At 39.7% G+C, this 26,075-nt stretch overlaps 1 protein-coding gene across 1 annotated transcript in view; it reads left to right on the forward strand.

Annotated features, from left to right (window-relative positions):
- The first annotated feature begins 1,386 nt into the window (after positions 1–1,386).
- The window catches only part of PAXBP1 (PAX3 and PAX7 binding protein 1), a 31,893-nt gene continuing 7,204 nt past the window's right edge, over positions 1,387–26,075 (forward strand). The window contains exons 1-15 of the mRNA XM_043448889.1: positions 1,387–1,899; positions 3,419–3,547; positions 7,958–8,134; positions 9,681–9,902; positions 10,659–10,762; positions 11,307–11,524; positions 12,036–12,225; positions 15,850–15,973; positions 19,292–19,391; positions 19,478–19,593; positions 21,600–21,799; positions 22,834–22,978; positions 23,642–23,763; positions 24,525–24,601; positions 24,975–25,041. Of these exons, the coding sequence (XP_043304824.1) occupies positions 1,542–1,899; positions 3,419–3,547; positions 7,958–8,134; positions 9,681–9,902; positions 10,659–10,762; positions 11,307–11,524; positions 12,036–12,225; positions 15,850–15,973; positions 19,292–19,391; positions 19,478–19,593; positions 21,600–21,799; positions 22,834–22,978; positions 23,642–23,763; positions 24,525–24,601; positions 24,975–25,041 (2,349 nt within the window). The 5' untranslated portion in view covers positions 1,387–1,541. The remainder of the gene's footprint in view (positions 1,900–3,418; positions 3,548–7,957; positions 8,135–9,680; positions 9,903–10,658; positions 10,763–11,306; positions 11,525–12,035; positions 12,226–15,849; positions 15,974–19,291; positions 19,392–19,477; positions 19,594–21,599; positions 21,800–22,833; positions 22,979–23,641; positions 23,764–24,524; positions 24,602–24,974; positions 25,042–26,075) is intronic.

Genomic DNA, 26,075 nt, shown 5'->3' on the forward strand with positions numbered 1-26,075 from the left:
ATTATTCCTGCCTCAAAAATCCCATGAACAGTATGAAAGAACAAAAAAATATGACACTGAAGGATGAGCTCCCCAGGTCAGTAGGTGTCCAACAGGCTACTGTGGAAGAGAGGAGAAATAACTCCAGAACGAATGAAGAGGCTGGGCCAAAGTGGAAATGTAGCTAAGTTGTGGATGTGTCTGGTGGTGAAAGTGAAGTCTGATACTGTAAAGAACAATATTGCATAGGAACCTATAATGTTAGGTCCATGAATCAAGGTAAATTGGATTTCATCAAGGAGGAGCGGTTAAGAGTAAACATCAACATTTTAGGAATCAGTGAACTAAAATGGGCAGGAACGGGTGAATTTAATTGAGAAGTTCTCTGGAGGATCACAAAACTTTCAACATTGCCAGGGAACTGGAAGGTGCCTAGAAATGGATGGGAATACCTCTTGTAACCTTGTGAATTTTGAGACAAGAAAATTCACATATAGGCACATAGGTGAAGGAGAAGGCCCTACATTCGGTGACACAATAAGAAAGTATGCGAGCTCAACTTTAGAGTCAAATGTGCCCTTGCCAGTTTGAAGGGTAACCTCTGTGACATATGTCTGAACTGTGTCTCAGTGGTCCCCACCCACTAAGTCGATTTTTTTCTTCCACTTGTTTCTTAAATCAGCCATTGAGGAACTGCTAGCAAACCTGGCCTTCTTTTGAAAAGACCAAGGACACTTTTGCTTTCATTGAACAGAGGGAAAGGTGCTAAAAAAAAGAAAGAAGGGGGGGGGGAATAACATTTTATCCTATATGACATTCACCCTTTTTGAAAGTGCTCTTAAATCAGGAAGGTGTAGAAATACGAAGTACTAATAAGGTTAGTCGTATTAATATATCACGCCTTAGTATTCCGGCCTAGAGAATTCCATGGACTGTATAGTCCAAGGGGTCGCAAAGAGTCGGACAAGACTGAGCGACCTTCACTTCACTCAATTCAGTCTCAAGAAAAAATATCCCATCCTTGGGATTCCACTTCTAGCTCCTCCCGACCTCCTCCCGCTCCACCTTGGTGACCTCCTTCCCTCCCCGCTGCTTCTCCGCCTTTCTCCCGTCTCCTCCTTCACTATCTGCCCTTCCCGGCGCTTGGCGGGAGGTTTCCTCGCATGCCTACGTCAGTGAGGAAGACGCACTGCAGCACCCGGGGCTGACTCTTTCCTTTCGTCTCTATGATCCTCTTTGTGACCGGCCGGACCGCGCCGGATTCCCAGAGTTCCGTGCCAATAGTCCTCCAGGCCGACAGGGGGACGCCGCGGGTGGGGGGCGGAAAACCCACAAAACAAAACTGACGTTCTCGCGAGAGGCGCGGAGTTCTCTTCAAGCATTGAGCGCGTGAGCGCCTGCGCGCTCCCCGCGGTGCGCGGTAGCTGGGAAAGGGAAGCGAGGAGCCGGGCTGGACTCCCGGGGAGATCGCGCGTGCGCTGTCGCGAGCTCGGCGTTGCCGGGGCGGCGGAGTTGGGAGCCGGCGGGTGTGTGTGTGAGAGCGCCGTGCGGGACGCGGGGCAATGTTCCGAAAGGCCCGGCGGGTGAACGTGCGCAAGCGGAATGACTCGGAGGAGGAGGAGCGAGAGCGAGATGAGGAGCAGGAGCCCCCGCCGTTGCTGCCGCCGCCGCCTGGCACCGGCGAGGAGCCTGGCCCTGGCCCGGGCCCCGGCGGCGGCGGAGGCGACAGGGCCCCAGCGGGCGAGTCCCTGCTGGGCCCGGGCCCGCCGCCGCCGGCCGCGCTGACCTCGGGGACGGAGGCCGGAGGCTGCCTCCTCGGCGGCGCGGAGCCCGGCAACGGGCTGAAGCCGCGCAAGAGGCCGCGCGAGAACAAAGAGGTCCCCCGGGCCAGCCTGCTCAGCTTCCAGGACGAGGACGAAGGTAAACCGCCGCGCCTCAGGGCGCCCCCCGGACCCCGGTATCTCTACCCTAGCTAGGCCTCCACCGCGGGTCCCTGCGTTCCCTAGACGCGCCCAGCTTCAGTACCCCGCCCCCGCCCCGGGAACCGAGTCGCTTCTTCCCTCCCCGACCCGCTGCACGTTTTCCCCCGCCTCCGGCCTTCTGCGCAGGCAGGGTGGAGGGGGACGTGTTCCCGCGCCGCCGCCGGCCTTTTCTTAACTACCGCCTCCTCCTCGCCGGCCTCCCGAGCATCTCCTGTTCCGAGGGGCTGGCGATCTCAGATCAGTCATTCTTAGTTTTTTTCACGTGGAAATTCAGTGTTTCCTGCCCTGCCTCGTTCCTGGCCGCGGTGTTTTAGGGAGAACCAGACTGCTCTAGTTTCTAGACGGGTCCCTGGACTGCTCTGGGCACGTTCTCCGGGCCTTCCGTAGGTCACCGTGCCCACGCCTCTTGGCATCCTCGTCCTGGTCAGACATCCTTGAGTAGGAAGGGGCCAGACATCCTTGACCAGGAAGGCTGAGTGTATCAAAAGGAGTGCTAGGTGTGGAAAGAGAAGCCCGGAATTGAAGCTTTGGTTCTGAGTCACTTTGGGCCAGCCCTTCACGGTCGACGATCCTGTTTCCAATCCTCAGTTTCCCTGTAAAAGCAAATAGGGGTACAAATGTGCGACCTTAACTCTATTAACATTTGGACCGTGAAAAGAGACGGTGTAATGGTAATTCAAGGCGGTTTATCCAATCTGGTGTGAGGGGCCAGGCTGCAGTGGATTTAGATTTCTGATCGTAGATGAGCCTTCTATCATTTTACTTCCCCAATTGTTGAGTGTATGTTTGTATAATCCAGTTAAGTCTATGTTATGAAAAAAGAATTTAAGACTTGGAAATCCGACTTGCATCTTGATGGCGATGCTTTCTTGTTTCCAGTAATAGGCAGTTTCTCTCTCAAGTTTGCCAGGAGTACAGTCACATTTTTGTTTTCGCTGATGTAGGGACAGCTTGGTAAAGTGTTTGCATTCGACTTTTAAAGTTTTCAAATCAAAGATGATGGATACGCCATCGAAATTTATTTTTGAAAAGTTGATTAGGTCTCAGCTTGGTCTTGAAATAACTGTCCACGTGTGATGGGTATAGAGTTACTCAGTCTTGACAGCTCTGTAAACTAGCACCTTTTGATTTTGGATATTTTATTTAAGATACCTTAAGAATTTGATAATTAGTTGCTTTTTCAAAGATCTCTTTTCCTCTCCTGAAATAAATGATTTAAGAAAGACTGTAGAACACAGAACTTTGTGCAGTTACATGTGTTATGCCTTTAAAAAGTCTCAGATTGGCATTTTATTCCAGATTATGAAGTTGATTCAGTTTTTGGAAGCCTATTAAGGATTTTAAGTAATTTCAAATTATGTAATGATTTGGAATGTTTGGGTATATTTAGAAGAATTCAAAAGTTAGAATGGAAAATATTATCAGAAAATAGTTACTACGGATTTTATTTTTTAAAGAAAATGAAGAAGTTTTCAAAGTGAAGAAATCAAGTTACAGCAAAAAGATAGTAAAATTGCTTAAGAAAGAGTATAAAGAAGATCTTGAAAAATCGAAGATTAAGACAGAACTCAACTCATCAGCTGACAGTAAGTACTAATTTGATTCTTTTGAAGTGACAAAATGAAACTCTCACAGGGATTGAATAGATTTGGTGCGTATATAGTGAACTTGTTCACTTGATTCTGTCATTGTCAAGGGTTCAAGTTGAGTAATGATGTAGTTTTATTTAATTCCCACATGACTGCACTGTGAATGCATTATTTAAAAAGACAGAACCATTGCCACTGGAATGTGTCTGCTGCACTGCCTGAATTCTCCCAGGTCTCTGACTGACGAGTGCTCCGAGTGCTGTGAACAGAGAGGTTTCCCACTTAAGCCTGAGACACAGTTCGTTTCCGTTGGAAGGAGTCCTGCGCAGATTCCTACGCTTCTATTCTCTACTTGTATTTTGTAGAGACAAGTTTTGGGTTCCTTTGGTTTTATATACACGGTCATTTTAATTCTTAGAGAACTTCTAGGAACCTCCTAAGTCTAATGTTGATGATGTTCCCATTTAGCAGCCTGATCAGATACATGAATGCACACTCCTGGGTGTGTGGCACCTGCCTACGTTGTACAAACATCTCTTATGTCCTCTCACAACCTAAGTTAAACTTTTAAGCATTTATTCGTCCTTAGGAAAGTGGTTTCATGATAATATGCTGTGGTCTGAGTTATTCTCATGCAAATGCTTTAGGGAGATCTTTTTATTTTGTGGAATTAAAGATAGAATTATTATTGCCCAGTTCTCCACTATAGGCTTGATGTGGGAACATATGTCATGATATCTCATTTGCAATCTAATTTTGGAAACAACATCACTTCAGTGTATAACTGGATCCCGTATTTGGCAAAATGTCTAGTGAGTAACTTAAAGCTTAACTACACTTTTCTTTTTAGAGATGGGTGAAGGAATGCTTCATAGATAAAGTGGAATTTGAAGCTGGATTTTTTATCTTTTAAATTGCAAAGAAAATAGGGGAGGTGTGGGGCTATTATCAAAGACTTGCTGTTTTGGAAAAGAGCAAGTACATGTGACAGGCTGAATAGATGATTTGTGGCGGATGCAGAGGTTTAAGGTGAAAGGTACCTTGTTGACAGATTGTGAAGGATGTTTAGTATCTAGTATGGGGTTTAGAGTTGCCATTTCAGGGGCCTGCCAGGATGGTGACATGATAAATGCCTTTTGAAATCTTAACCTGGTGTTAGCGTGCAGCGTGGATTGGCACAGGGAAATATTAGAGGCCTAAAGCAGTTTAAATGCAAGGGCCAGCTTTGATCCTGTAATAGTGGGTTTAAAAAGGTCTCAGTTGAGCAAGACTTGAGGCTTTTCCTGACTCAGTGGGAAATTCTAGGTGAATTTAAAATGTTTGCTGTGGGTGTGCGGAAAGAAATAGAAAAAGATTATTTGAGAAGTATTCCAAGGGAAGAATTGGGAGACCTAATGTATGCTTCAGCTATTGGATCTAAAAGAAATAGATTTGAGCTTTTGTGCCAGGTGACTGAGAGGATAATTATGTATGATATACAGAAATAGGGAATGCAGGTGGGAGGAGGAGTATTTTTAGGGGAACTGATTATTTTGGAGTCTAGGAAGCTGCTTCATTTTTTCCAAATCTCTTAAGAACCAACTGTGTATAATGAAGTTGAAGAAGAAAGCTCAGGAAAAGTGAGAACTGAGAAAAGACCATTTACTGTTGTGTTTAAAAATTGAAGCAGGTGCAAAGTGTATGTGGCGACCTTCTGTTTTCATATTAACTGATTTCCTACTCAGCAGATAACTCAATGTCCACCCCAAAGGTAGAGCCTCAGTGTTATAGGTCGTTGTTCCTGTTTCATTCATCAACTCACAATCCCAAACTTTTCCTACCCCAATGTTCCTTAGATAGGCAGAGGTGCATTAAATGGAAAACAAGGGTAGTATTCACTTGGAAAACCTACCTTTGGGATATTCCAAATTGATGAGTTCACCTTTGAACTTGAATTTGAGTGTAAATAGCCAGTGAATAGTTGGAGATGTAGATTTTGTTTTGGTGCTCATTGAGGTGATAATTGAAGCCAGGGGTAAATGGAATCGAGGCTGCAGCATAAAGGAAATGTTCCTGAGAACCAAAGACTTCTACCTGTAATAAGCACACACATAGAGAGGCTGCTTTACTCAAGAGATACAAAGAGTCATAAAGTCCAAAGGAGAACAGATAGGAAAGTTTCAAGATGATGAGTGTTGATGAGTGTCAGTTGTATGAAATAGTATCACGAAGGTCAGGAAAAGGAAGGGCTGTTGGTGTGGTGGCTGGGTTTTTGCGGGGGGCGGGGGGGGGGGGGCATCTGGCAAAAGAGACTAATTTACTTGCCAAGCTCTGCCTGTTTAGAGGAAGGAACATCTTTTGCTAAATTGCTCAATGAAATTGTATCAGTTAGCTGTGGCTGCAGCCTCTGGTTTAGTTGGTGAGCTTGGAATGGGAGCTATCAAAGGCTGTTTGCCAAGATCGAGTCTGGCAAACTGGTGAGGAAGTGGAAGGTAGCAGGTCCACACGGCTGCTTTGGAACATTTGGCAGAGAGAGTAGAGGACAATAGCTAGAGAAATAGTTGGGATCACATCGAAGTTCTTCTGCTAAAGAGAAGCCTATGTCTCTTTGTAGACAGAATAGAGGAGATGGAGAACGTGCCCACAGTCAGAATAGAATATTTGTGGCATCAGGTTTCCTAAAGTAGCGAAGACATTGAGGCATAAGAGGAGCCTCAGAAAAGGTTATTCAGCATCTCTTTTTATAAAGCTGTCTGGAAGGATAATACAGGACTAACAAAAACTCACCTGTCACCAGGTTTTGGACTTTGCTCTGTCACAAGCAAATAACGTTTGAACTTATTAAGACACTGAATCTTTTAAAGTCTGCAGAAATCAACTGGGCATATTGGACCTAGTAAACCTTTTCACAGTTCTGTTTTGTGTTAAAAGCCATTGATTTAGTGTTAATTGAGAGCAAAAGCAAATGGGTAGTTCTTGACTCCCAGTATCTTATGCATCTGATAAAGTGAGTTTTAAAATCTCAGCCTCAGAATGCACTTCAGAGAGAGTCTGTGGCAATGAGGTAGAGTGTTGAATTTAAAAAATTTAAGAGATCTGAAGCAGAATGACCTAAATCTTCTAAGTAAAGTTGTGGGGCAGGGGAGGGTCTTATCCCCGGGATCCTTGTTTAAGGGAGTAGAAGATGTAGGAGATGGTTTGAGAACTTTCGAAGCAGGTTTGGGGAGGGGCACATGCTAGGGAAACAACAAGTGTATCTTTCATATTTAGAATGAACTTTTTGTTTCACTCTTTCATTACATTCTTGGTGCCTCATGTGTACATTGCCAGGTTCAGTGCTTCAGGGTGAAAAATGCCTATTTTTCTGCATTTTGCCTGGGATGGAAGGTGCAGTAGGACTATTTAGTTGTGAGTAAAGTAAACCATTTGGTGTAAAGCACTGTGACGGTGGTACTGCCTGGAACCCTGTGGCAGGAAAGTAGTCTCGGCCCCCGGAATGGCCCGCGGGAGAGAGCTCTCCTCTCTGCCCACGTGGTGGAGTGCAGCGACCCCACCGCTCCCTTCCTGGTCTGCATGTGGTGGTTTTAGTGCTAACTAGTCTCTGACTTGTCTCTGTGTCCCAGTTCCAGGTTGCCAGAAAAGTCAGGTTTAGTCACAAATCCACTGCTCCAAGCATTCAGTCGTGGCAGCAGCATCAGGGGTTTACACGGTGTAACTGTGACTTCTGGGTTTCCACCCTTCAGATGATGGTTATAACCTAAGACGACATCCCATGAAGTGTTCATTACAGAGAAGTTTCTATCTTGTCCTTGATAGAAAGCTGCCTCAGATGAGCTTCCCTGGTGATTCATATGGTAAAGAATCTGCCTGCAATGCAGGAGACCCAGGTTTGATCCCTATCCCTGGATCTGGAAGATCCCCTGGAGAAGTAAATGGCAACCCACTCCAGTATTCTTGCCTGGAGAATCTCATGGACAGAGGAGCCTCATGGGCTGAAGTCCATGGGGGTCTCACAGAGTTGGACATGACTGAGAGACTAACACAAATGGATTTAGAGTTTATTGAAATACTGACACATAAAGTGAAATAATGCTTCCAAGAGGTTAGAACAGTTACCTATGAGAGTTTTAGAGGAAGAAGTTAGTTTGGGAAAGTGGTAAAATTTCAATAAAATTAACTAAAGGTAGGGATTGGGCAGGACCTCATGCATCCCTCTATCCCCTGTATTGTTTCTACCTCCTGGTTGTCTGTTGTGATCATTTCACATGTCAGTAGTTTGAGTATTTTTATAAACAATTAGAATAGTTGATGTTTTAATGAATTGAGCCCATAATTGCATTAAAAGTGCCTCCTTAATTTGCGGATTTTGTTTTAGATATGTTGTATTATTATTATTATTATTTTTTTTTTTTTTTTTCAAAAATGTAGATGAGCCACCTTTGGACAAAGCAGGTCATGTTAAGGACACCATTCTAGAAGATGGAGTTATCATCAGTGAACACGGGGAAGATGAAATGGATATGGAAAGTGAGAAGGAGGAAGAAAAGCCAAAGGCTGGCGGGGCCTTTTCAAATGCTTTGTCTTCTTTAAACGTTCTCCGTCCAGGTGTGTACTTGCAGATGTTCCTCAGAACTGAAGTAATCCCTCAGGAATGAACCATCTCTAGTGATGGTCGTTAAGGAAGGAGCCAGCTAAGTGGTGTTTCTTACAACATCTGTTTGGAGCCAGGCTGTTTCCTTTTGCAAATACAGGAAGAAGGAGAAGTAGCAACTCCCCAAGTTCATTCTCAGACAGGCAGTTTTATTATCAAAACAAATGAGGGGTTCAGGTAAATGGATAAATAGTACAAAAGGCCTGTTTTTAAAAAATGTATTTCAGATTAAGGTTTTAACTTTTTCAAGAACTACTACCAAAAGCAAAACTGCCGCTAGCTTTATATTCAGGTGTTTTTTTTACATTTTAATGGAAATAGTTTGCAGATCTAGTCACTGGTTAATCAGCTTTTGAATAAATACTTAGCCACCAGATTTAAATTATGAAGAGTAACCATTTAACTCATTATAAAATTTAAAAATGCTTACTTTGTGGGAACTCCTTAGAGCTTTCATTGCTATGATCGAGGTTTGATCACTGGTCTGGAAACTTGCACAAGCCGTGCAACACAGCCAAGAAAATGACAATAATTTTTTTAAAAAGTCAAAATGTTTGCTCTGGGTTTGTAAAGTTGTGAAAAATTACATACATGGATTTAATAGCATTCTGATTGGTACAGTCTTTATGGGAAGCTGTTTGACATTATGAATCAGGAGATTTCAGATGTTCTTACTCTTTGACCCGTAATTCCATAGCTATAAATGTATCCCAAGGAAATAATGTTTTTATTGTAGCATTACCTGCAATGAGAAACATTTAGAAAAAATGTCTAATAAGAGAGGAATGGCTTAGTAAGTTAAGAAGTTACGGTGCATTTACATGATAAGATATCCCATAGCTACTTAAATAACAAATTAGAAAAGTAGCATTAATTCTTACTGTAGGTGAAAGTGTTAATTAATTGATTATGTAGTAGATTATGCTTTATCTATTGAATGTTGTAAACCACTAAAAATTATGTTTATGCAAAACAACATGGAAAAGCTTATGTTTTAATATGAAGAAAAATTAGATACAGGATTATACATTCAATGTGTTTTCAGGTGAACTGAAAACTATTTGCGGGTGAAATACACTCTAAATCTAATAGTGTGTTTTAGGATTGTAAGACTGTAGATCCTCTTTTTGTTTTTGTTTTCCAGTCTAGTAATAAATATGACTTTATTACTTTTGTTTATTTCTTAAAAATGAAAAATAAAAACCATTAAAATAAAACTGTTATGTTGCATTTTCCCCTCCCTGCTTTCCTATATATATTGCCATTGTATATATTGTTTTGTTTCCTTCTTTCAGTTTCTGTTTAAACTAAGTTAAAAAAAAAAAATCAGTCATACTGCAGGCAGTTTGGGGAGAGGGGCAGGGATGCCAGCAAGGGATGTTAGAACATCATTTATGCGTGGCTGTCTTGGAGAGATTCTTTTATCTTTCATAGTTTCAAGAAAATAGAACCTTTCTTCCTAATATGGCATAGGTTCTCATCCTTACTGTTTGTTTCCAGGAGAAATTCCAGATGCAGCTTTTATACATGCGGCAAGGAAAAAGCGTCAGATGGCCCGGGAATTGGGAGATTTCACTCCTCACGATAGTGAGCCTGGGAAAGGCCGCCTTGTTAGAGAAGATGAGAACGATGCCAGCGATGATGAAGATGATGATGAGAAACGCCGCATAGTTTTTTCTGTGAAAGAAAAGTCACAGAGACAGAAAATTGCAGAGGAAATAGGTAACTTTATTTAGTGCAACAGTAAGCCTGTTGTTATAAAGTTTTATTTGATACTACAATCAAGTAAAATGTATCTATATTTATTTAAACTATGTTTAATATTGAAGATTCCCTCATAGCTCAGTTGGTAAAGAACTCGCCTGCAATGCAGGAGACCCTGGTTCGATTCCTGGGTCAGGAAGATCCCCTGGAGAAGGGATAGGCCACCCACTCCAGTATTCTGGCCTGGAGAATTCCATGGACTGTATAGTTCATGGGGTTGCAAAGTGTCGGAGACAACTGAGCGACTTTCACTTCACTTTCAGTGTTGGAGCACTGTTCTTGCTTGGCTATTAAGTGTCTTACTGGAATTTTGGGGGAAGCGTAGCATGCTTTTGATAGCTAATGTTTCTTGAGGACTGTGTGACAGGTATTGTGCTAAGCACCCAACATGTTATAAAAATATTTAATTGGCTTTTCATTCTTAGGAGGCATTAGGTTTCATTCTTCTCTTTGTTGAATTGATGTCAAACTTGGTTAGGAAGCTTATCTGAGGTTTTAACTGTTAAATTGATACTGCCTTTTGCTTAAGAGATAACTGTTTATTGAGACAAGTAAAACAGAAGGGTCAAATATGAGAGAGATCATAACAGACACTTTAATTTTAGTAAGGTTGAATTCATGCCAATATTCTTGCTTGATTTTTTGAAATATCAGGGTAGCATCTCTTCCCCTGCTGCTTTTTTGGACTTATTTTCTTCCTGCTTATGGCCGTAGGTATCGAGGGGAGTGATGATGATGCTTTAGTAACTGGAGAACAGGATGAAGAGCTCAGCCGGTGGGAGCAGGAGCAGATAAGAAAAGGAATCAATATCCCTCAGGTAAGAACTCACAGCTAAGCTTCAAAAACTGAAAAAGTAAAGTAAGATTTCTAGCTTATTTTGTTGAAGTAAAAGACATACTGCCAAAAAAAAAAAGCTGTCCACTGTACAGATTAAATGTTTCTTTCTTGCACAACTTTTTTTTTTCTGACTTTAAAAATTATTTTGTAGAAGATGGATTTCTCAGGAGTGCAAAAAATCTTACTGTGGATGAAAAGTATCTTCTAAAGTAGTTATAACAGCTTGTTCTATAGAAATAAGTAGTTCAATGGAAATTCATACAAAGTTTCTTTTTGTTAGTGTTTTGACACAATTTAATGTCCCTACTAACTCAAAACCTCTTCATTATTGTTTTCCTGAAAGTTATTGGAAATGAATCCAGTAATCCCATTAGAGAAATTTCATCCAGCCCTAGAGAAGCTCTGCAATTACTTACTTTAATTACATACTGTTTAAAAAAATGGGTTTATTATTTACTGTTAGTTTTTTATTCTTTTTGTAGTTTCAGCTACTGATTTTAATATATATCCCATTTCTCATCTAGGTTCAAGCAAGTCAGCCCACGGAAGTGAACATGTACTACCAGAACACCTACCAGACAATGCCTTATGGTTCATCCTATGGCATTCCGTATAGTTATTCAGCCTATGGATCATCCGATGCCAAATCTCAAAAAACAGATAATACAGTCCCTTTCAAAACTCCCAGTAATGAGATGACTCCCGTTACTATTGATTTGGTAAAGAAACAGCTTAAAGACAGGTAGGGCAGATCAACTTCTTAAAGACCTGTCTTCTAGCTTACTGTTCCCTCAAGCAACATGTAGTCTGGGGTAGCAGATACAGAATATCAGCAAAGAAGATTGACTGGCCTATCTTCAAAACCTAACCAGAAGATGACTTCATACTTTGTTCTGCTATCTACTTGGATTCCTTCTGTGGAAGCCTCGAAGTTGTTTTTTTTTAAATACCACTCCATGATCTGGTTGAAGACAGTTCTCAGTTTTCTCCTCTTGGACTCTGAAACAAGTGTAGTCAAGATATGGGGGGAAAAGCAAAACAGTGAGATTTTGGTTAGCCCACCAAATAACTTTATAGAAGTCTGTAGACTGCCGTTTTCTTGTGCAAAACAGGAGTAAAGATGAAAAGATCTACTCCAAGCATTTTTATATTCTAACAGTGGAACAAAATGCATTATTATAAATATTGCAAGTGTCCTGACAGCATAGACTTCCAGATGTAAATGTGTCATATTTATCCTTTTCTTTCTTAAGGTTGGACGCCATGAAAGAGCTCTACAAAACACACAGACTGCAGCACGAGAAACACCTGCAAAGCCGCGCGGACTCCACCAGGGCCATTGAGAGACTAGAAGGGTCTTCCGGGGGTACTGGTGAACGGTATAAATTTTTGCAAGAAATGCGAGGGTATGTCCAAGACTTGCTTGAGTGTTTCAGTGAAAAGGTAAGAATGCAAAAATACTAATCTCTTTGAATAAGGCAAAACTTAGGGAGGTCTAGATTTCTATATTTCTCAGAGAATATCCACTGAATTTAGCTTTAGAAGTGATGAAAAGTCATGCTTCATTTTCTCTACTTCATTAGCAGCATTCTGTCTTAGGGGCAATTATATTAGTGCCTTTGTTGAAAACAAGATAGTTCAAAGCACATTTAAAGACTGGCAGATCCTGCCATAACTTAATGATGGATTACCAGCCTGTCCTGGGTTATTAGAATATAAGGGACTCACTGATGAAATTTTCTTTCTTACGGTTCAGATCTAAACTTATCTTTAAACTGTTTCTATAAGTAATTCCAAATATGTATAGCATAAAGTTCCAAAATTTTATTAGTTTTTATTTTTTACCCTAGATAAAATTGACTGCCATTGCTAGTAATAGTTTTCATCTGAATAAGCCTGTGCTTTATCCATTTCAGAAACCATTCATTGACCATAATTTGTCTTAAGGTCTCATTTCCAAGTTTTTTTTTTTTGGTATGATAGTCAATTGGCAGTTATTTGCGTTCTGTCGTACCATTTGCGTTTTTTGTTTCACACAGAATTCTCTTTCAAGCAACCTTTAATTAATTTTTCTTTAAGACAAATCTATTGTTTGATGCACTGGTTAAAAAAGGCATTTGTGGACTTCACAGGCTTGTCTTTAGAAAGAGTTAAAATCATAGTACTTTTGAGTACCCTATCTCTAGGCTTTCATGGGATACAGGATTAGAAGGCACATTCTCTCTTATCCTTGGCCACATGAATTAGCATAGAATTTGTAGGCATATAGTATGTTTAAATGAGTATTTTAACTTTTTATTATCTCTTGATCAGTATCTTAAGGCCAAAGACTGGCTAAAGAACAGTGCCAAACTGTGTCTTCCTAATGAGTCTTAGTGGTTCCAGCCAGTCTGGTCAGATCCACGAAGTCTTCTCTGGAGGATTTGTGTTCTTGCCCTGATCATCTGATTTCTGGAGAAGCAGCTACATTCTGAGCTGTAATAACCCTTGTGGCAGGTCTGTGGCTTAGGGTGATAAGTACCAGGGTGAGAAGGAAACATAAATTCGACTCTGTGCAGAGGAGCTTGAGTTAAGAGGGGAAGTGGACAGAAATGTCAGAGCTGGTGGTGTGTCCTTCCTACTGAAAAAGCCCTTGTGAACCCAGGGGGCATGGTGGTGGGAGCTGGCCCAGTAAGCTTTTGTGACTAGAGAAAGGATCTTTGTCTTACACCATACTTTGTAAGTGAAATTTGTCCCTGTGGAGTTTTTCTTGGAAATATCTCAGTCTTTGCTTTGCAACTTACTTGAGTAAACTTACACACTGTGATTGCCAACTGAACTCTTAAAAAATATTGACAGTAATATGATCAACTAGATTGTACCATTCTTGAGTTAGAGACTAGTAGAATATCTAGTTCATATTGTTTTCAGTTGCGTATTATTTTGAAAACATTTAGTAGTATACTTTCTCTCTCTCTGTTCCTAGGGAAGTATACCTCAGACTGTGCTGAGGTTTTTACAGAATCACTTAGGTAAATGTTTTTGAAGCAGATCTTAAACCATATCTGTTATATAGTGGCTACATTTTAACTAAAAGAGAAGTAGGTAATTGCCTTTTGAAGATAACTTTCATTTCATTTTGACATTTCCATATCCATTTGGTTTTACGGAGCCTGCTGCTGAGTTAATAATGTCATAAATTGTCATTCTGGAAATACTGAGGAATAATTGGATAGATTTGAATGCTCATTTCAGTTAAAAAATACTGTGTCAGGGTAAGACCATAAAAAGATAAGCTTTCTTTTGTTTTTTTTCTCTTTCATTATAAAGGTTTAAGTGATTTTGAGCTTAGATTTTTATCTTTGCTGATTATTTTAACTTTCCATTGTTTTGTTTTCCTGGAGTCATCTTCCTTCTTGTGTTCTTTGCCTTAAATTTGGTCTTGAAATAATGGTAGTCAGTAGCAGTTTTGAGTTTGGAGAGGGTAAAGAAATTGTCATGGTGCACTCTTGTAATAAATCATAAATCAGTATTGTTAAGAAACATGAAAGAGAGGTGAAAATGTGCTTTAGGACTTTTATTCTCAGAATTTTCTCTGGGCTTTGTTAAAAGGCATTTTAATTACCTAAACAAAAATTACATAATCAGAATTTTAACTGTAAATTGAATAATTAAGGTTCTATCTGATGCAGCCTCAGGCATCTAGCTTTTAGCAGTAGAAGAGTGTTAATAACCTTCAGGACTAAAGGAATGCATTGTAGGCCCATAGGTTCATTTGTCCTTAGTCCTGTACAGTTTGCAAAAAGAGGGGGTGGGTGAGTGTAAGTCACAACAGTATGACAAGAATTGCTTGAAAAATGGATTATGGTTAATCTTCAAGTTAGACTTTGTGGGCTCAGCTGATATCATCAAGATCTGGGGACGCTGTTGCCCATGGTGTAGCATATGAAAGAATAAAATAACTGCCTCAGTTTGACCTTTCTGTGAACATTTGTTGCTTTTGCAATGGAATCATTCGAGTGTATGAAATTGCTTTTATCCCACCTGCTTCTTTTTATTTTCCATTTGCAGTCTGTTCAGTTCAGGAAGCTGCTATAACACTTGGTGCCAGTGTTGCCCAACTCTAAGTAGTGTGTTTTTTTATTCGCACTAACCATCAGGAAACTAGAATTTCTGGTTTCCTCAGGTATGTCTAGTGGTTGTTAGTGTTTTGTGAAAGTTTCATAGCATTTGATTATATAGCATAAGGTATTTATAAAAAGAGAATGTTTTCTGGTTTTGCCTTTTAAGTTAGGTCTCATTCCGTAAGCTTTTTATATTCTGTATGAACCAATTGAATGCTTAGCTGTGGCTGTTAACCTGGAAAAATTTGTTGACTTTGTAAAGCAACAATTCATGCAAGCAATTTTATTTTATTTAAAAATATGGAAAAAATTAAATATTTGATGGGAACAGAAGAACTTTCTGAGTTTCAAATAGATTGATTTTTAGACAGGTTAATGATAGCTAGAAATTTTATTCACTTTATTAATATAAATGAATGCAGTTCACATTTTAAATGTGTAATAAAGCCACAAAGTAGTATAACATTACTGTAAAAGGTTCTTGTGAATGATAGAGCAATTTAAATGTCCAAAATTGGGCAGTTACCAAACTCTTTTACCTACTCAGAGTCATTTTTTTGGTCTAACACAGCAATATTAGTTTATTTTAAGCTATAAAAATTGCAAGGTAGATCATGCTGCTAGAAAACTAAAAATAGACTTTCACATACTTTAAAAGAAAAGCGCTAAAATTTCTGACATTTCTTTACTCACTCTCTTTAAATTGTTAAAGTGTTTAAGTTTCCTAACTAAACTTTTGCTCCAACAACTAGGCACTGGACATTATAGTTCCATATACAGAATAAAAGAAGAAGTATTATTTCCCAGACGTCGTAAAACCTGAATTACTATTTGTATTTCATTGGGAATTCATGATTATTCTGTCCAGAGGGTACTCCTTCAGAAATCCGGAAATAATATGGAACCCTCAAATAAATAAGCATCTGAGGAGTTTGGTGTTACGGAGTGTGTTGTATTTTTACAGGTGCCACTGATTAATGAACTTGAATCAGCAATACATCAGCTGTACAAACAGCGAGCTTCCCGCCTTGTCCAAAGACGACAAGATGATATTAAAGATGAATCTTCGGAGTTTTCAAGCCATTCAAGTCAGTCCATCTTGAAGGTTTTTATTGTTCATTAAACAACCTTGTTTCCTTAGTGCACCCTAACTGAGACGTAGACAGCGCAGGGCTTTTCTTTTAAAGAAACGAATTTCCTTGCTCTTGTGTCAGGCAGATCTAAAAGTATTAATAGCATGCGCTTGGATTGTGTTTAAGAAAATACAGCTTCACAAAGGAGCGCAAGTCATGTACTAATATTCTGTCTTATTCTTCTTTGGGCATATTTTTTAATTCTTCAAAGTATAGTAAGGACATCATCCGTATTTTATCTTAAAACCAGTAATCTACTTGTCCCTAATTGATTTTTTCCCCCATTTTAACATCAATAAAAATGCTAACACAAATGCTGTTGTTGATCATAACCAAGGTTTGGAGTTAGGGGTTGGGAAATTTTGGATGGGAGAGAGGGTTTTATTACATAACAAATGATACAATTCCAAGATTAGGGGAGTTTTGAGCTTCACCCCTTGCATGAATTTTTTGCATTGAATTTTGTTTTTTTCCTAGTTTGTCTTATATAACTAGGTCTTTTGTTTTTTGGGTTTTTTTAGTCAGTTGATGCCAACACTTCTTAAAAATTTTAGTGTAAAAATCTGGAAATTTAAATTTTATATTCCTTTCATTACAATGTGGGTTATGGAAAACCAAAATGAATTAGAAACCTCTTAATAAAGAGTTTAGCTGAAACTCTTTAACCAGACATATTAAAAAACATTTTAATTCCACTTTTCATTGCCCTCTATATTCTTGAGTACTGTAATAGGAATATTCCTGCATTGAGCTTCTCCTGGCTTTTTTTCTCATTTCTTTGGTCCCTGTGTCAGCAGTTCTTAAATGGATGTATACATCAGAATTACCCATGATATTAATTTAAAATGCAGATATCTTGGTCCTGTCTCCAGAAATTCTTGTCAGGTCTTGGATGGTGTCCAGTAATCTGCATGTTAAACAGCCAGTCCAGGTATTCCAAGTACAAAGTGCCCTGGTCTTAGTCTTTCTGAAAACAATGCTTTGTCATATAGGGTGTCCTGTAAATTAGAGGGACATTGAATCCCTGGAAAGCATTCTCCTGTGTCCCGAATGGGTTTTGGAGCATCATAAAGAGATGGTGACATGGCCCTCAGATGAGTCAGACTCAGTGTACGCCATGTCAATGACTTTGACCTTCCGGTTTTCCCATACACATTTAAATCTGCATTAGTGCCATTTGGGGCACCTAAATAACTAATGCATGCCTCTAAAGTCACTTTTGATCCAGACAACCAGATTTCTGGGGCAGATTACAGGTAATCATTATATCTATGATGGGAAGTAATTTCCTTTTAAGTTAAATGGCTGTGTGAGCTGTGCATTTCATCAAATACCTTTTCCTAGCTATGATCTGTTCTTTATAATTTGGAGGTATTTACTTACATGGAATTCGGAGTAAGGGTTGAATGATGGGTGTTAACTATCAATAGGTTGGCAGTTGGAAAGAGATGAAAGGCCATGAGAAAGTATTGCCCTAGAGGGAGTGTTCGTTATTGCCGAAGATTTGAGGAAGGTTGCATGGGATACTGAAGTATCGATTTCTTTTTCCGATATCTTTTTTTTAAAGAAACAAAAATACAGCCTGAAATTCTTCTGTTTAGATTTGCTTTACCACAGTTAGAGCATATAGTTTCTTACAGAAAGAAGGAAGCTATCAGTTGAATTGTCTGCTCTGTCTCCTTCAATATATATTTTAGAAAGTCTCTAAATATAAACATTTTAAGTATTGTACTAAGTTAACATTATAATTTTCTTTGGAATACTTCTTTAATGATGGCTGCCTCTTAAAGAGGCAGGGATCATTTCTGTAGTTTGCGACTTTTTAGCTAATTTATCTGTGATATGTAGTGGAGTCCCAGTTGAGGTAGAGCTGGGGCATTTTGTTTATTAATCAGTAAAAGAGTCAACTTTTAAAAGTAGTAGGATCTAGGGTAGTTAGGGTATGCTGAAGTAGACACCGACGCTTTGTTGGTTTGATTTTCCCTGTTGCTGTGCCACGTCTTTGATATCAGGAGAAAACTTCCGCTGATGTCTTTCATTTTGCCCGTGATTCCGCCCCCACCCCCACAAAACCCCTCTGGGGGTTTTGCTTCCCTTTACTATCCTGCGTATTACAGGATGTCTCCAGAGTGTTGAACTTGAATGTAGAAATAAAGCATCACAGAGAGATGTTTCCCCCACTTCTGCTTCTACCCTAGGCAAGAGAGTCTCCAGGATTCTTCTCTGGACAAAGAGAGTGGGTCCAGAGAAAAGACCATGAGACACTATTATCTGGGGGCCCCAACAAAAGGTTGACTTTTACCCAGTGATCTGATGGAGACGTCTCTGTTAGACAGCTCCCACCTGCATCCACGAAATTTCCAGTCTCATCCCCGTGTAGTTAATGGTCGTCGGACAGCAGCACAAGCGGTAGAACCAGAGAGGCTGAGGACACATGCAGGTGGCAGGAGAGAGTTTAAAACATAATTGCTATCCTTGGGAGATGGCAGAAGAGATCCTACATGTAGCACAAGTAGAAGATGCTATAAAAAAGGAATATTCTGAGAAGAATAGCCATACCTTGGAAACTAAAAAATGGTAACTGATATATAAATGTAAACAGGAATGTTGAAAGCTAAAGTTAGAAAATTTGTCCTAGAAATTAAAAAGAGAGATGGAAAGTGGGAAAAAAGAAATAAGGGAATTGTGCTTTGAAAGTAGTGGTTGAGAAAGCACAAGTTGGTCCTATTCAGATGATTTTTAGCCTATATTGTTGATTCTGCCCTTTTTTTAAAATAGTAATAGAGAGTAAATTTCTACAAAGAAACATTAGAACAAAATAGAATAAATCATTAAGTTCCTACAACAAAGGTGTTTTTTCATACTTCCTACTTAGACCTCTTTGCTGTCATTTCATATCATTCAACAATATGATGCTTCATTCCTAAAAAAGTAACCTATTATTTTTCCCTTTACACAAGTAACTTAGGTTTTTAACTTACTTTGTCATCATGATAGCATAAACTAGTTTTGTTACTTAGACATAAGAACAGGGATTCAGCCAGTTTGCATTGGCGTAGTGTTGTCAGACTTTATTTTTCTACTCCTTTTTGTGGAAAAATGAATTAATATTGAGATTTGCTCTAAATTAGCAAACTATCTGGTTTATCAGTTATTGCAGAATCCCGCTGTTTAGATTAGAAAGTAGTCTGTCATTATGGCTTATTCTGTGCAAACTCTTTCCTCAAGATTGTTGGGAGAAGGCTTTTAATTTTAACCATTGTTGTTTTCCAGATAAAGCTCTGATGGCACCAAATCTTGACTCCTTTGGACGAGATCGGGCACTGTATCAAGAGCATGCCAAACGTCGGATTGCAGAACGGGAGGCCAGGAGGTAATCCCCAGATGCTTGCTGTTGCCAGGTTTGTGAAGGGAGGAGTCTCCTTTGTCTGGTTTGGGAACTCACTGCTTGTTATTTAGGACTCGTCGTAGACAAGCCAGAGAGCAGACTGGTAAGATGGCAGATCACCTTGAAGGCCTTTCCAGTGATGATGAAGAAACTTCTACAGATATCACAAATTTCAATCTGGAAAGAGGTTAGATTTTTATTTGGAAATGAGATTCATTGTCAGTGTGCTTTCTGCTTGGCTGTAGTTGTTACCATGAAATAATCTGAGGTTTTGTGGCCTCTGCTTTAGAACCTGGCACTTGTTGCTTACTTGCACCTGTTTTTACCTGTTTTTATTACTGAATATCATGATGAGTTCTCACAATTAGTGGCAACACTTTGTTATGGGGTTTACTTAGTTACTTGCATTATAAATAATATTACTCTTCAGAATTGTAGAATTTTAAAAGCGACAGGAGAATGTTTCAGATCCCAGGGGCCACCCTAATGCAGCCTGTCTGGTCTGGAAACGTCAAGGTTGGCAGTAGGGAGCCCTACTCAGCCCTAAAGGGAGTTCCTGATTTGGGGAGTCCTGAATCATTCAACCACGAGGAATAGTTAGTATTGTTACATGAAGGCATTTCCAGAAGGAACCCCAAGTAAAAGTCTTTATTTCCCACCATTGGCTGCAGTTATCTGTCATTTATTAACTTTGGAACATAGTTGGAGAAGCTTATTTTGTTTCTCCCACTTTTTTATAGTGAACATTTCTAAACATATAGGAAATTGGAAAGAATAGCACATTGATCACCATCTACCTGTCACCCAGATTCAGCAGTTCTTACCATCAGTTGGCCAAGTTTGCTTTGGATATGTGTGTGTTCCACTGAACCATTTGAAATTAACTTATAGACATCATGGCACTTGCCTCTAAAAACTTTAACATATTTAATGTCTCCCCCCTGAAAAAGGATGCTTTTTTACCTTACTGTAACACCATTACCACCCTTGAGAAAAATGAACAGAAATTTCTTAGTGTCATATCTGTATTCAGTACCTCCCCAATTCTCAGGACTGTTTCTGTGGGTTACTCTGTGTTTCCCACACCTGGATCCACACGGGGTTCCTGCATTGCACTTGGTCATTGCACCTTTTTTATCTAGAATTAATATCATGAGTACCTTATAATACACACACCACTTTATCTGTTCAAGGCATTTGCTTTCTGGAGGCCATTCGTCTTATAGAATGTCCTGCATTCTAAGTTTGTCTGTCTCCTCATGGTATTAACTTGTTTCTCCAGTCACTGTATGTCTTGTAAACTGGAATTTTAAGTCTGGAGTCTTGATTAGGTTCAGGTTAAACCTTTTTGGCGAGAATACTTCATACAAGATGCTCTTTCTTATTATATAATAGCAGATGGCAAAGGTTGCCTTTTATCAGTGGTGTTTAGGTGGGTCGTAAGAAGTAGATTGTCATGACTAGATCTCTTCATTGTAAAGAGTCCACTGTTCAGAGTCATATAGAGCATCAAATAACTTCACTCAAAGATCCTGGCATTCACTGTAGATTCTTGTCTATGTTAGTTATTGCAGTCACCAAGCAACTTTGAAAGAACAGATGTGATTGGTTACTGACGGTCATCCACATCTGTTATTTAAATGGTGATTTGTGGGCTGAAGAGCTGGATTCAGTTTGTACTTTATGCAATTACTCACACTTACTGTTCCATGATAACTGAAATATGAAATATAAGTTTTGGGGAACAGGTGTTATTTAGACTATGGTAGCAACCCACTCCAGTATTCTTGCCTGGAGAATCCCAGGGACGGGGGAGCCTGGTGGACTGTCTATGGGGTCGCACAGGGTCGGACACGACTGAATTGACTTAGTAGCAGCAGCAGCAGATAATGATACATATTGGAACTATGCAGAATGGTGACTGCCTGCACTGTAGTTTGTGTGATAGACATTTGGAACCTAAATTTATCTCTGTTTCCTTTCCTTTAAGTTGCAGTTGTTAATTCATTTCAGTCGCTCAGTCTTGTCTAACTCTTTGCGACCCCATGGACTGTTCCTTTGTTAATGAGCCTATCTTATTACTTACTCAGGCTACAGAGAAAATGCTGAAAATAACTGAACTGCGTTTTTTCTACTGCATACTAAGTTAACATTCCTCTGTGGGGATTTCCTTGTTGTTTTTGTTGGTTTTAGATCGCATTGCAAAAGAGTCCAGCAAGGTTTTTGAAGATGTCCTTGAAAGTTTCTATTCAATTGATTGTATTAAATCCCAGTTTGAAGCCTGGCGCTCAAAATACTACACATCCTATAAGCACGCCTACATCGGCCTTTGTCTGCCGAAGCTGCTCAACCCCCTCATACGGCTGCAGCTTCTCACGTGGACTCCACTTGAGGTGAGTGGCTTCTCTCACTGTTGGGAAGCAGGATACCATGACGCTTGGGGAAGAGATGAGCTTGAATAAAGTATTTTTCCCAGGAGGTAAGTCATGTCAGGGCTATAAGTGATACAGAGTATCACTGGGTGTAATCTTACGGATCTTTCCTTTTATGTTCTGTCCATTTTTAAAAGAACTGTCTGTTGCTTCTCAATTTGTATACAGTATCTTTCTCAACTAAAACTACAAGTATTGACATGGAGATAGGAACATGAATGAATAAGAACTTAGTTCTTTGATCCTAAAAAACTGTAGAATGTCATGGGAAAGCTCAGTGAGGAAGATGTGAAGTGGAGCTAAGTCAGTGGTGATAGAAATCAGGATGAGATAAACTGGTAGATTTAAGAGGTGCAGTCAGTAGAACCTGTTTGCCTGTTACCTAAGGGAGGTAATTGTCGAATTGTCTATGTACATCTAGTGGTCATGTTTTAGATAACAGTTTTATAAGTTACCAACATACGGGTGGAGCTGTGGGCATGAATGAGATGGGCTGGGTTGAGTATGTAAACTATACCAAAAAGAAGGCTGAGGTGGAAGCCCTGGAAACAACAGGAGAAAATGTGAGCTCTGGGGACTCTTCAGCTCCCAGCTCCTGCTTGCCCAGCCCGCGCGGCCTTCCACGCTGCGCTGTGTGTCCCAGTGCACGGCAGAGGCTCACGGGCTGGTGCGCCCCTGCCAGCTCTCCGTCTTCACAGCTCCTCCTCCTGCCCTGCAGCTGTCTCAGCCTCCCTCACCTCCCTTTCTGGCTCCTGACTCAGCAGGGCTGCTCTGCTCTCCTGACCAGGAGTCACCTCCTTTGACTCCCTTCTTTCAGGGGCCATAGTCCTATACTGCCTCTGGTGGTCCATTGTCTAAGAATAGGTTTCGGATATTTTGTTGCATATTTAGTTTATGGCTGAAGGCTGAATCCAGTTCCGGTTACTCTCTTCGTGGCTAGAAGCAGAACTAGCCACTGTTTTAAATGTTTGGGTAACCTTTTAAATATTTTCTAGGCAAAATGTCGTGACTTTGAGAACATGCTGTGGTTTGAATCTTTGCTGTTTTATGGTTGTGAAGAACGAGAGCAAGAAAAGGACGACGTCGATGTTGCACTGTTGCCGACCATTGTGGAAAAGGTGATTCTTCCTAAACTAACAGGTAGAGATTACAGAATTGAACATTCAAACACATTGGGCTTTTCATATCTACTGTTAGGAGTTTTTAATCAGCGCATACGTTCTCATAGAAATTACATTATTAATAGTGAAGGTACAGTCAGACCCAGAGATGGCTAAAGGGTACCTGTCTGTTACCTTGGGACTTGAAGAGCACCTTGGGGAGGGCCTGGAATTGGGGGCAGTAGGCAGATTTTAGACTCTTTAGGACTGCCCGAAGCAAAACTGAATACATAGTTTTGGGGAGAATATGCATTTTTCCAGGGAGCAGTTTCATTTCTTTCATCAATTTCTCACAAAAGTTTAGGAATCATTGACCTATGGACCTGTTTAAAATATTAAAGAAGTTTAGGTTCGGTTAGAGATTCTTAAGACTGGGGCAGAATCTCCTGGGATATAAAAATCCTATTTTCCCCAATCTTTATTTTCACCAAGAAGCAGAAAATAATAGGAATCTGTGTTTCCTTTTCACCTTTGCCTAATCTTCAACATTCCTATGGTTAATTGGACAAAGACAACTGAAGCTCCCACTCTAGAGGAAGAGTCATGATTGGCATTTCTAAACTGAGGACTTGACATCAGATTTAAGTCAGCTGCAGTTTACTTCTATATCTCAGTACTTTCTACCTTCTTTTTTTCTTAATAGTGATTGCTGAAAATATGTGGGACCCCTTTTCTACAACACAGACTTCAAGAATGGTTGGAATTACTCTAAAATTAATAAATGGATATCCTTCAGTGGTGAATGCAGAAAACAAAAATACACAGGTAATTTAGTTATTATTTATGAAAAGTTTAAAAATTTTTATATATCTTCTCTCCCTTTGAAAATGAGCAAGTTGAGAAAACGAGTGGGTTATAGTCAGAAAATCTGATTCTCCCACTTGAGGTATCTGGTCCTTTATATAGAAAATTTGAGATACTGGTTTTTAGTTTTAAAAGAGTCTAGATAGCTTCTTATCTATACTGTTTTCATCCTTCTCACCACCCCATCCCCATTCACAATCAGACTAATCGGACATCCCTTGAAGAACTTTATTTTTTGGGGGGAAAAGAAAAGCAGAAAACTACTGGGATGTGTACCAATTGATAATTTAAATCCCAAAACATGTAATAGCATGTAAAACAATCAGGTGTTGTTTAATATAACTAGTTTCCAAACTTTAAATTGCTGCTGCCTCCACTGAAGTTCCTTACAAGCAATATACACATAGGAAAGTACTCTTTATCATTGTTTTACTTTCACTGACCTCATTTTGAGAAGAACCAGACTTACAGGTCTGATTTTAAACCTTTATATAATAGATTAAGGGGCTGAAAGATTTCTAAATGACTTTATTACTTGTTAATTGATGAGGCGTGAACTAAGAATAAAGACCTTTGGGCCTTCGGTAAGAAAGTAAATTTGAGCTGTTCACTCAAAATTGAATACTCAGTTAATGAGGTGGTTTGGAATGTGGCTTATTTTTATTTCCTAAACTTTTATCATAACCCTTATTATAATGCATGATCTGTTTTTAATTCTTCAGGTATACCTAAAAGCACTTCTATTAAGAATGAGGAGAACTTTAGATGATGATGTATTCATGCCCTTGTATCCCAAAAAGTAAGTCATTCCTAAAAATGTTAAAGATGATAATATTCTCCATTGTCTTTCAGAGAAAGCTTCTTAAATTCTGGGAAAACTAAACATAGCTTGTAATATAAACTTTACCTACGTAGTCTAAACCTGTAGCCCAAATTGAGGAACTCATTGTGGAAACCGTTTCCCTTAAGCAGAATAAAACAAATAGTCCTCCGTTATCTCAGAATACATTGTCATTACCTTTTAAAATTACTATCTTCTGGAATACAATTGAAAATCAGAAAAAAATCATTTCTTCCTTTGTTCACCTCTTACTTAACAGAAATCTTCTAGAAATAAGATGGAACTTAACACACAACTTTTGATCATGACGTGTTTCTCTTTTTTTCCTTAGTGTCTTGGAAAATAAAAATTCTGGGCCTTACTTGTTTTTTCAACGACAGTTTTGGTCTTCAGTTAAGGTAAGTGTCTACAGGCTATCTGAAAGCTTTGGATTTTGTTTGACTTTCATACAGTATATTTTGAAAAGTATTTTAATATTTGGTTAAATAACTTGATAGGTTTGATGTTTCCAGAGGAGAAAATGAATTCTGAGTCCCAATAAGGTCCAGACTACCCAACAAAATGCTTTACTAAACCACAGTTGATTTATTCAGCACATAGAGTACCAGGTACTCTTCTTAGTTGGGGGAATATAGCACTGAATAAGATAGAAATAGAGCCATCATTGGAGAAGGCAATGGCACCCCACTCCAGTACTCTTGCCTGGAAAATCCCATGGATGGAGGAGCCTGGTAGGCTGCAGTCCACGGGGTCCCTAAGAGTCGGACACAACTGAGGGCCTTCACTTTCACTTTTCACTTTCATGCATTGGAGAAGAAAATGGCAGCCCACTCCAGTGTTCTTGCCTGGAGAATCCCAGGGACGGGGGAGCCTGGTGGGCTGACGTCTATGGGGTCGCACAGAGTCGGACACGACTGAAGCGACTTAGCAGCAGCAGCAGCAGAGCCATTGTGGTGTTTATAACCCAGCACAATTGATGATAGCAAATAAGTAATCTCAGGTAGGAGGAATTTTGAAAAAAGAAATTCAGAGTCGTATTGGAGCATATGACAAGGGGCATAGAAGATTCCCTTCCATCCTGAGAAGTGATATTTAGGTTGTTAGTTGGCCCTGAGGTGAGGGAGAGAAAGACATACTAGAACTGAGAGAAGTCCAGGGTGGCTAGAGTTAGGGAAGAGATAAGCAATCCAGGTGATACAGAAGCTATAATTTACGTGGAAACATCATAGGAGATTCCCCAAATCAAGATAATAACCCAAATCCCCCAATTCCTAAGCTCTTTTTATTTTCTTATAGTGTTCTTTGTAAGAATGTCTTAGGAATGGAATTATATACAGTTAGCCTTTTGAATCTGGCTTCATTCACGTAACATAATGCACTCGTGATTTAGTGTTATTTTATGTTCATTCCTATTTTCGAATGGTGAATATAC

The sequence above is a fragment of the Cervus canadensis genome, chromosome 27 (assembly GCF_019320065.1).
Source record: "Cervus canadensis isolate Bull #8, Minnesota chromosome 27, ASM1932006v1, whole genome shotgun sequence".
NCBI classification, from domain to species: Eukaryota; Metazoa; Chordata; class Mammalia; order Artiodactyla; family Cervidae; genus Cervus; species Cervus canadensis.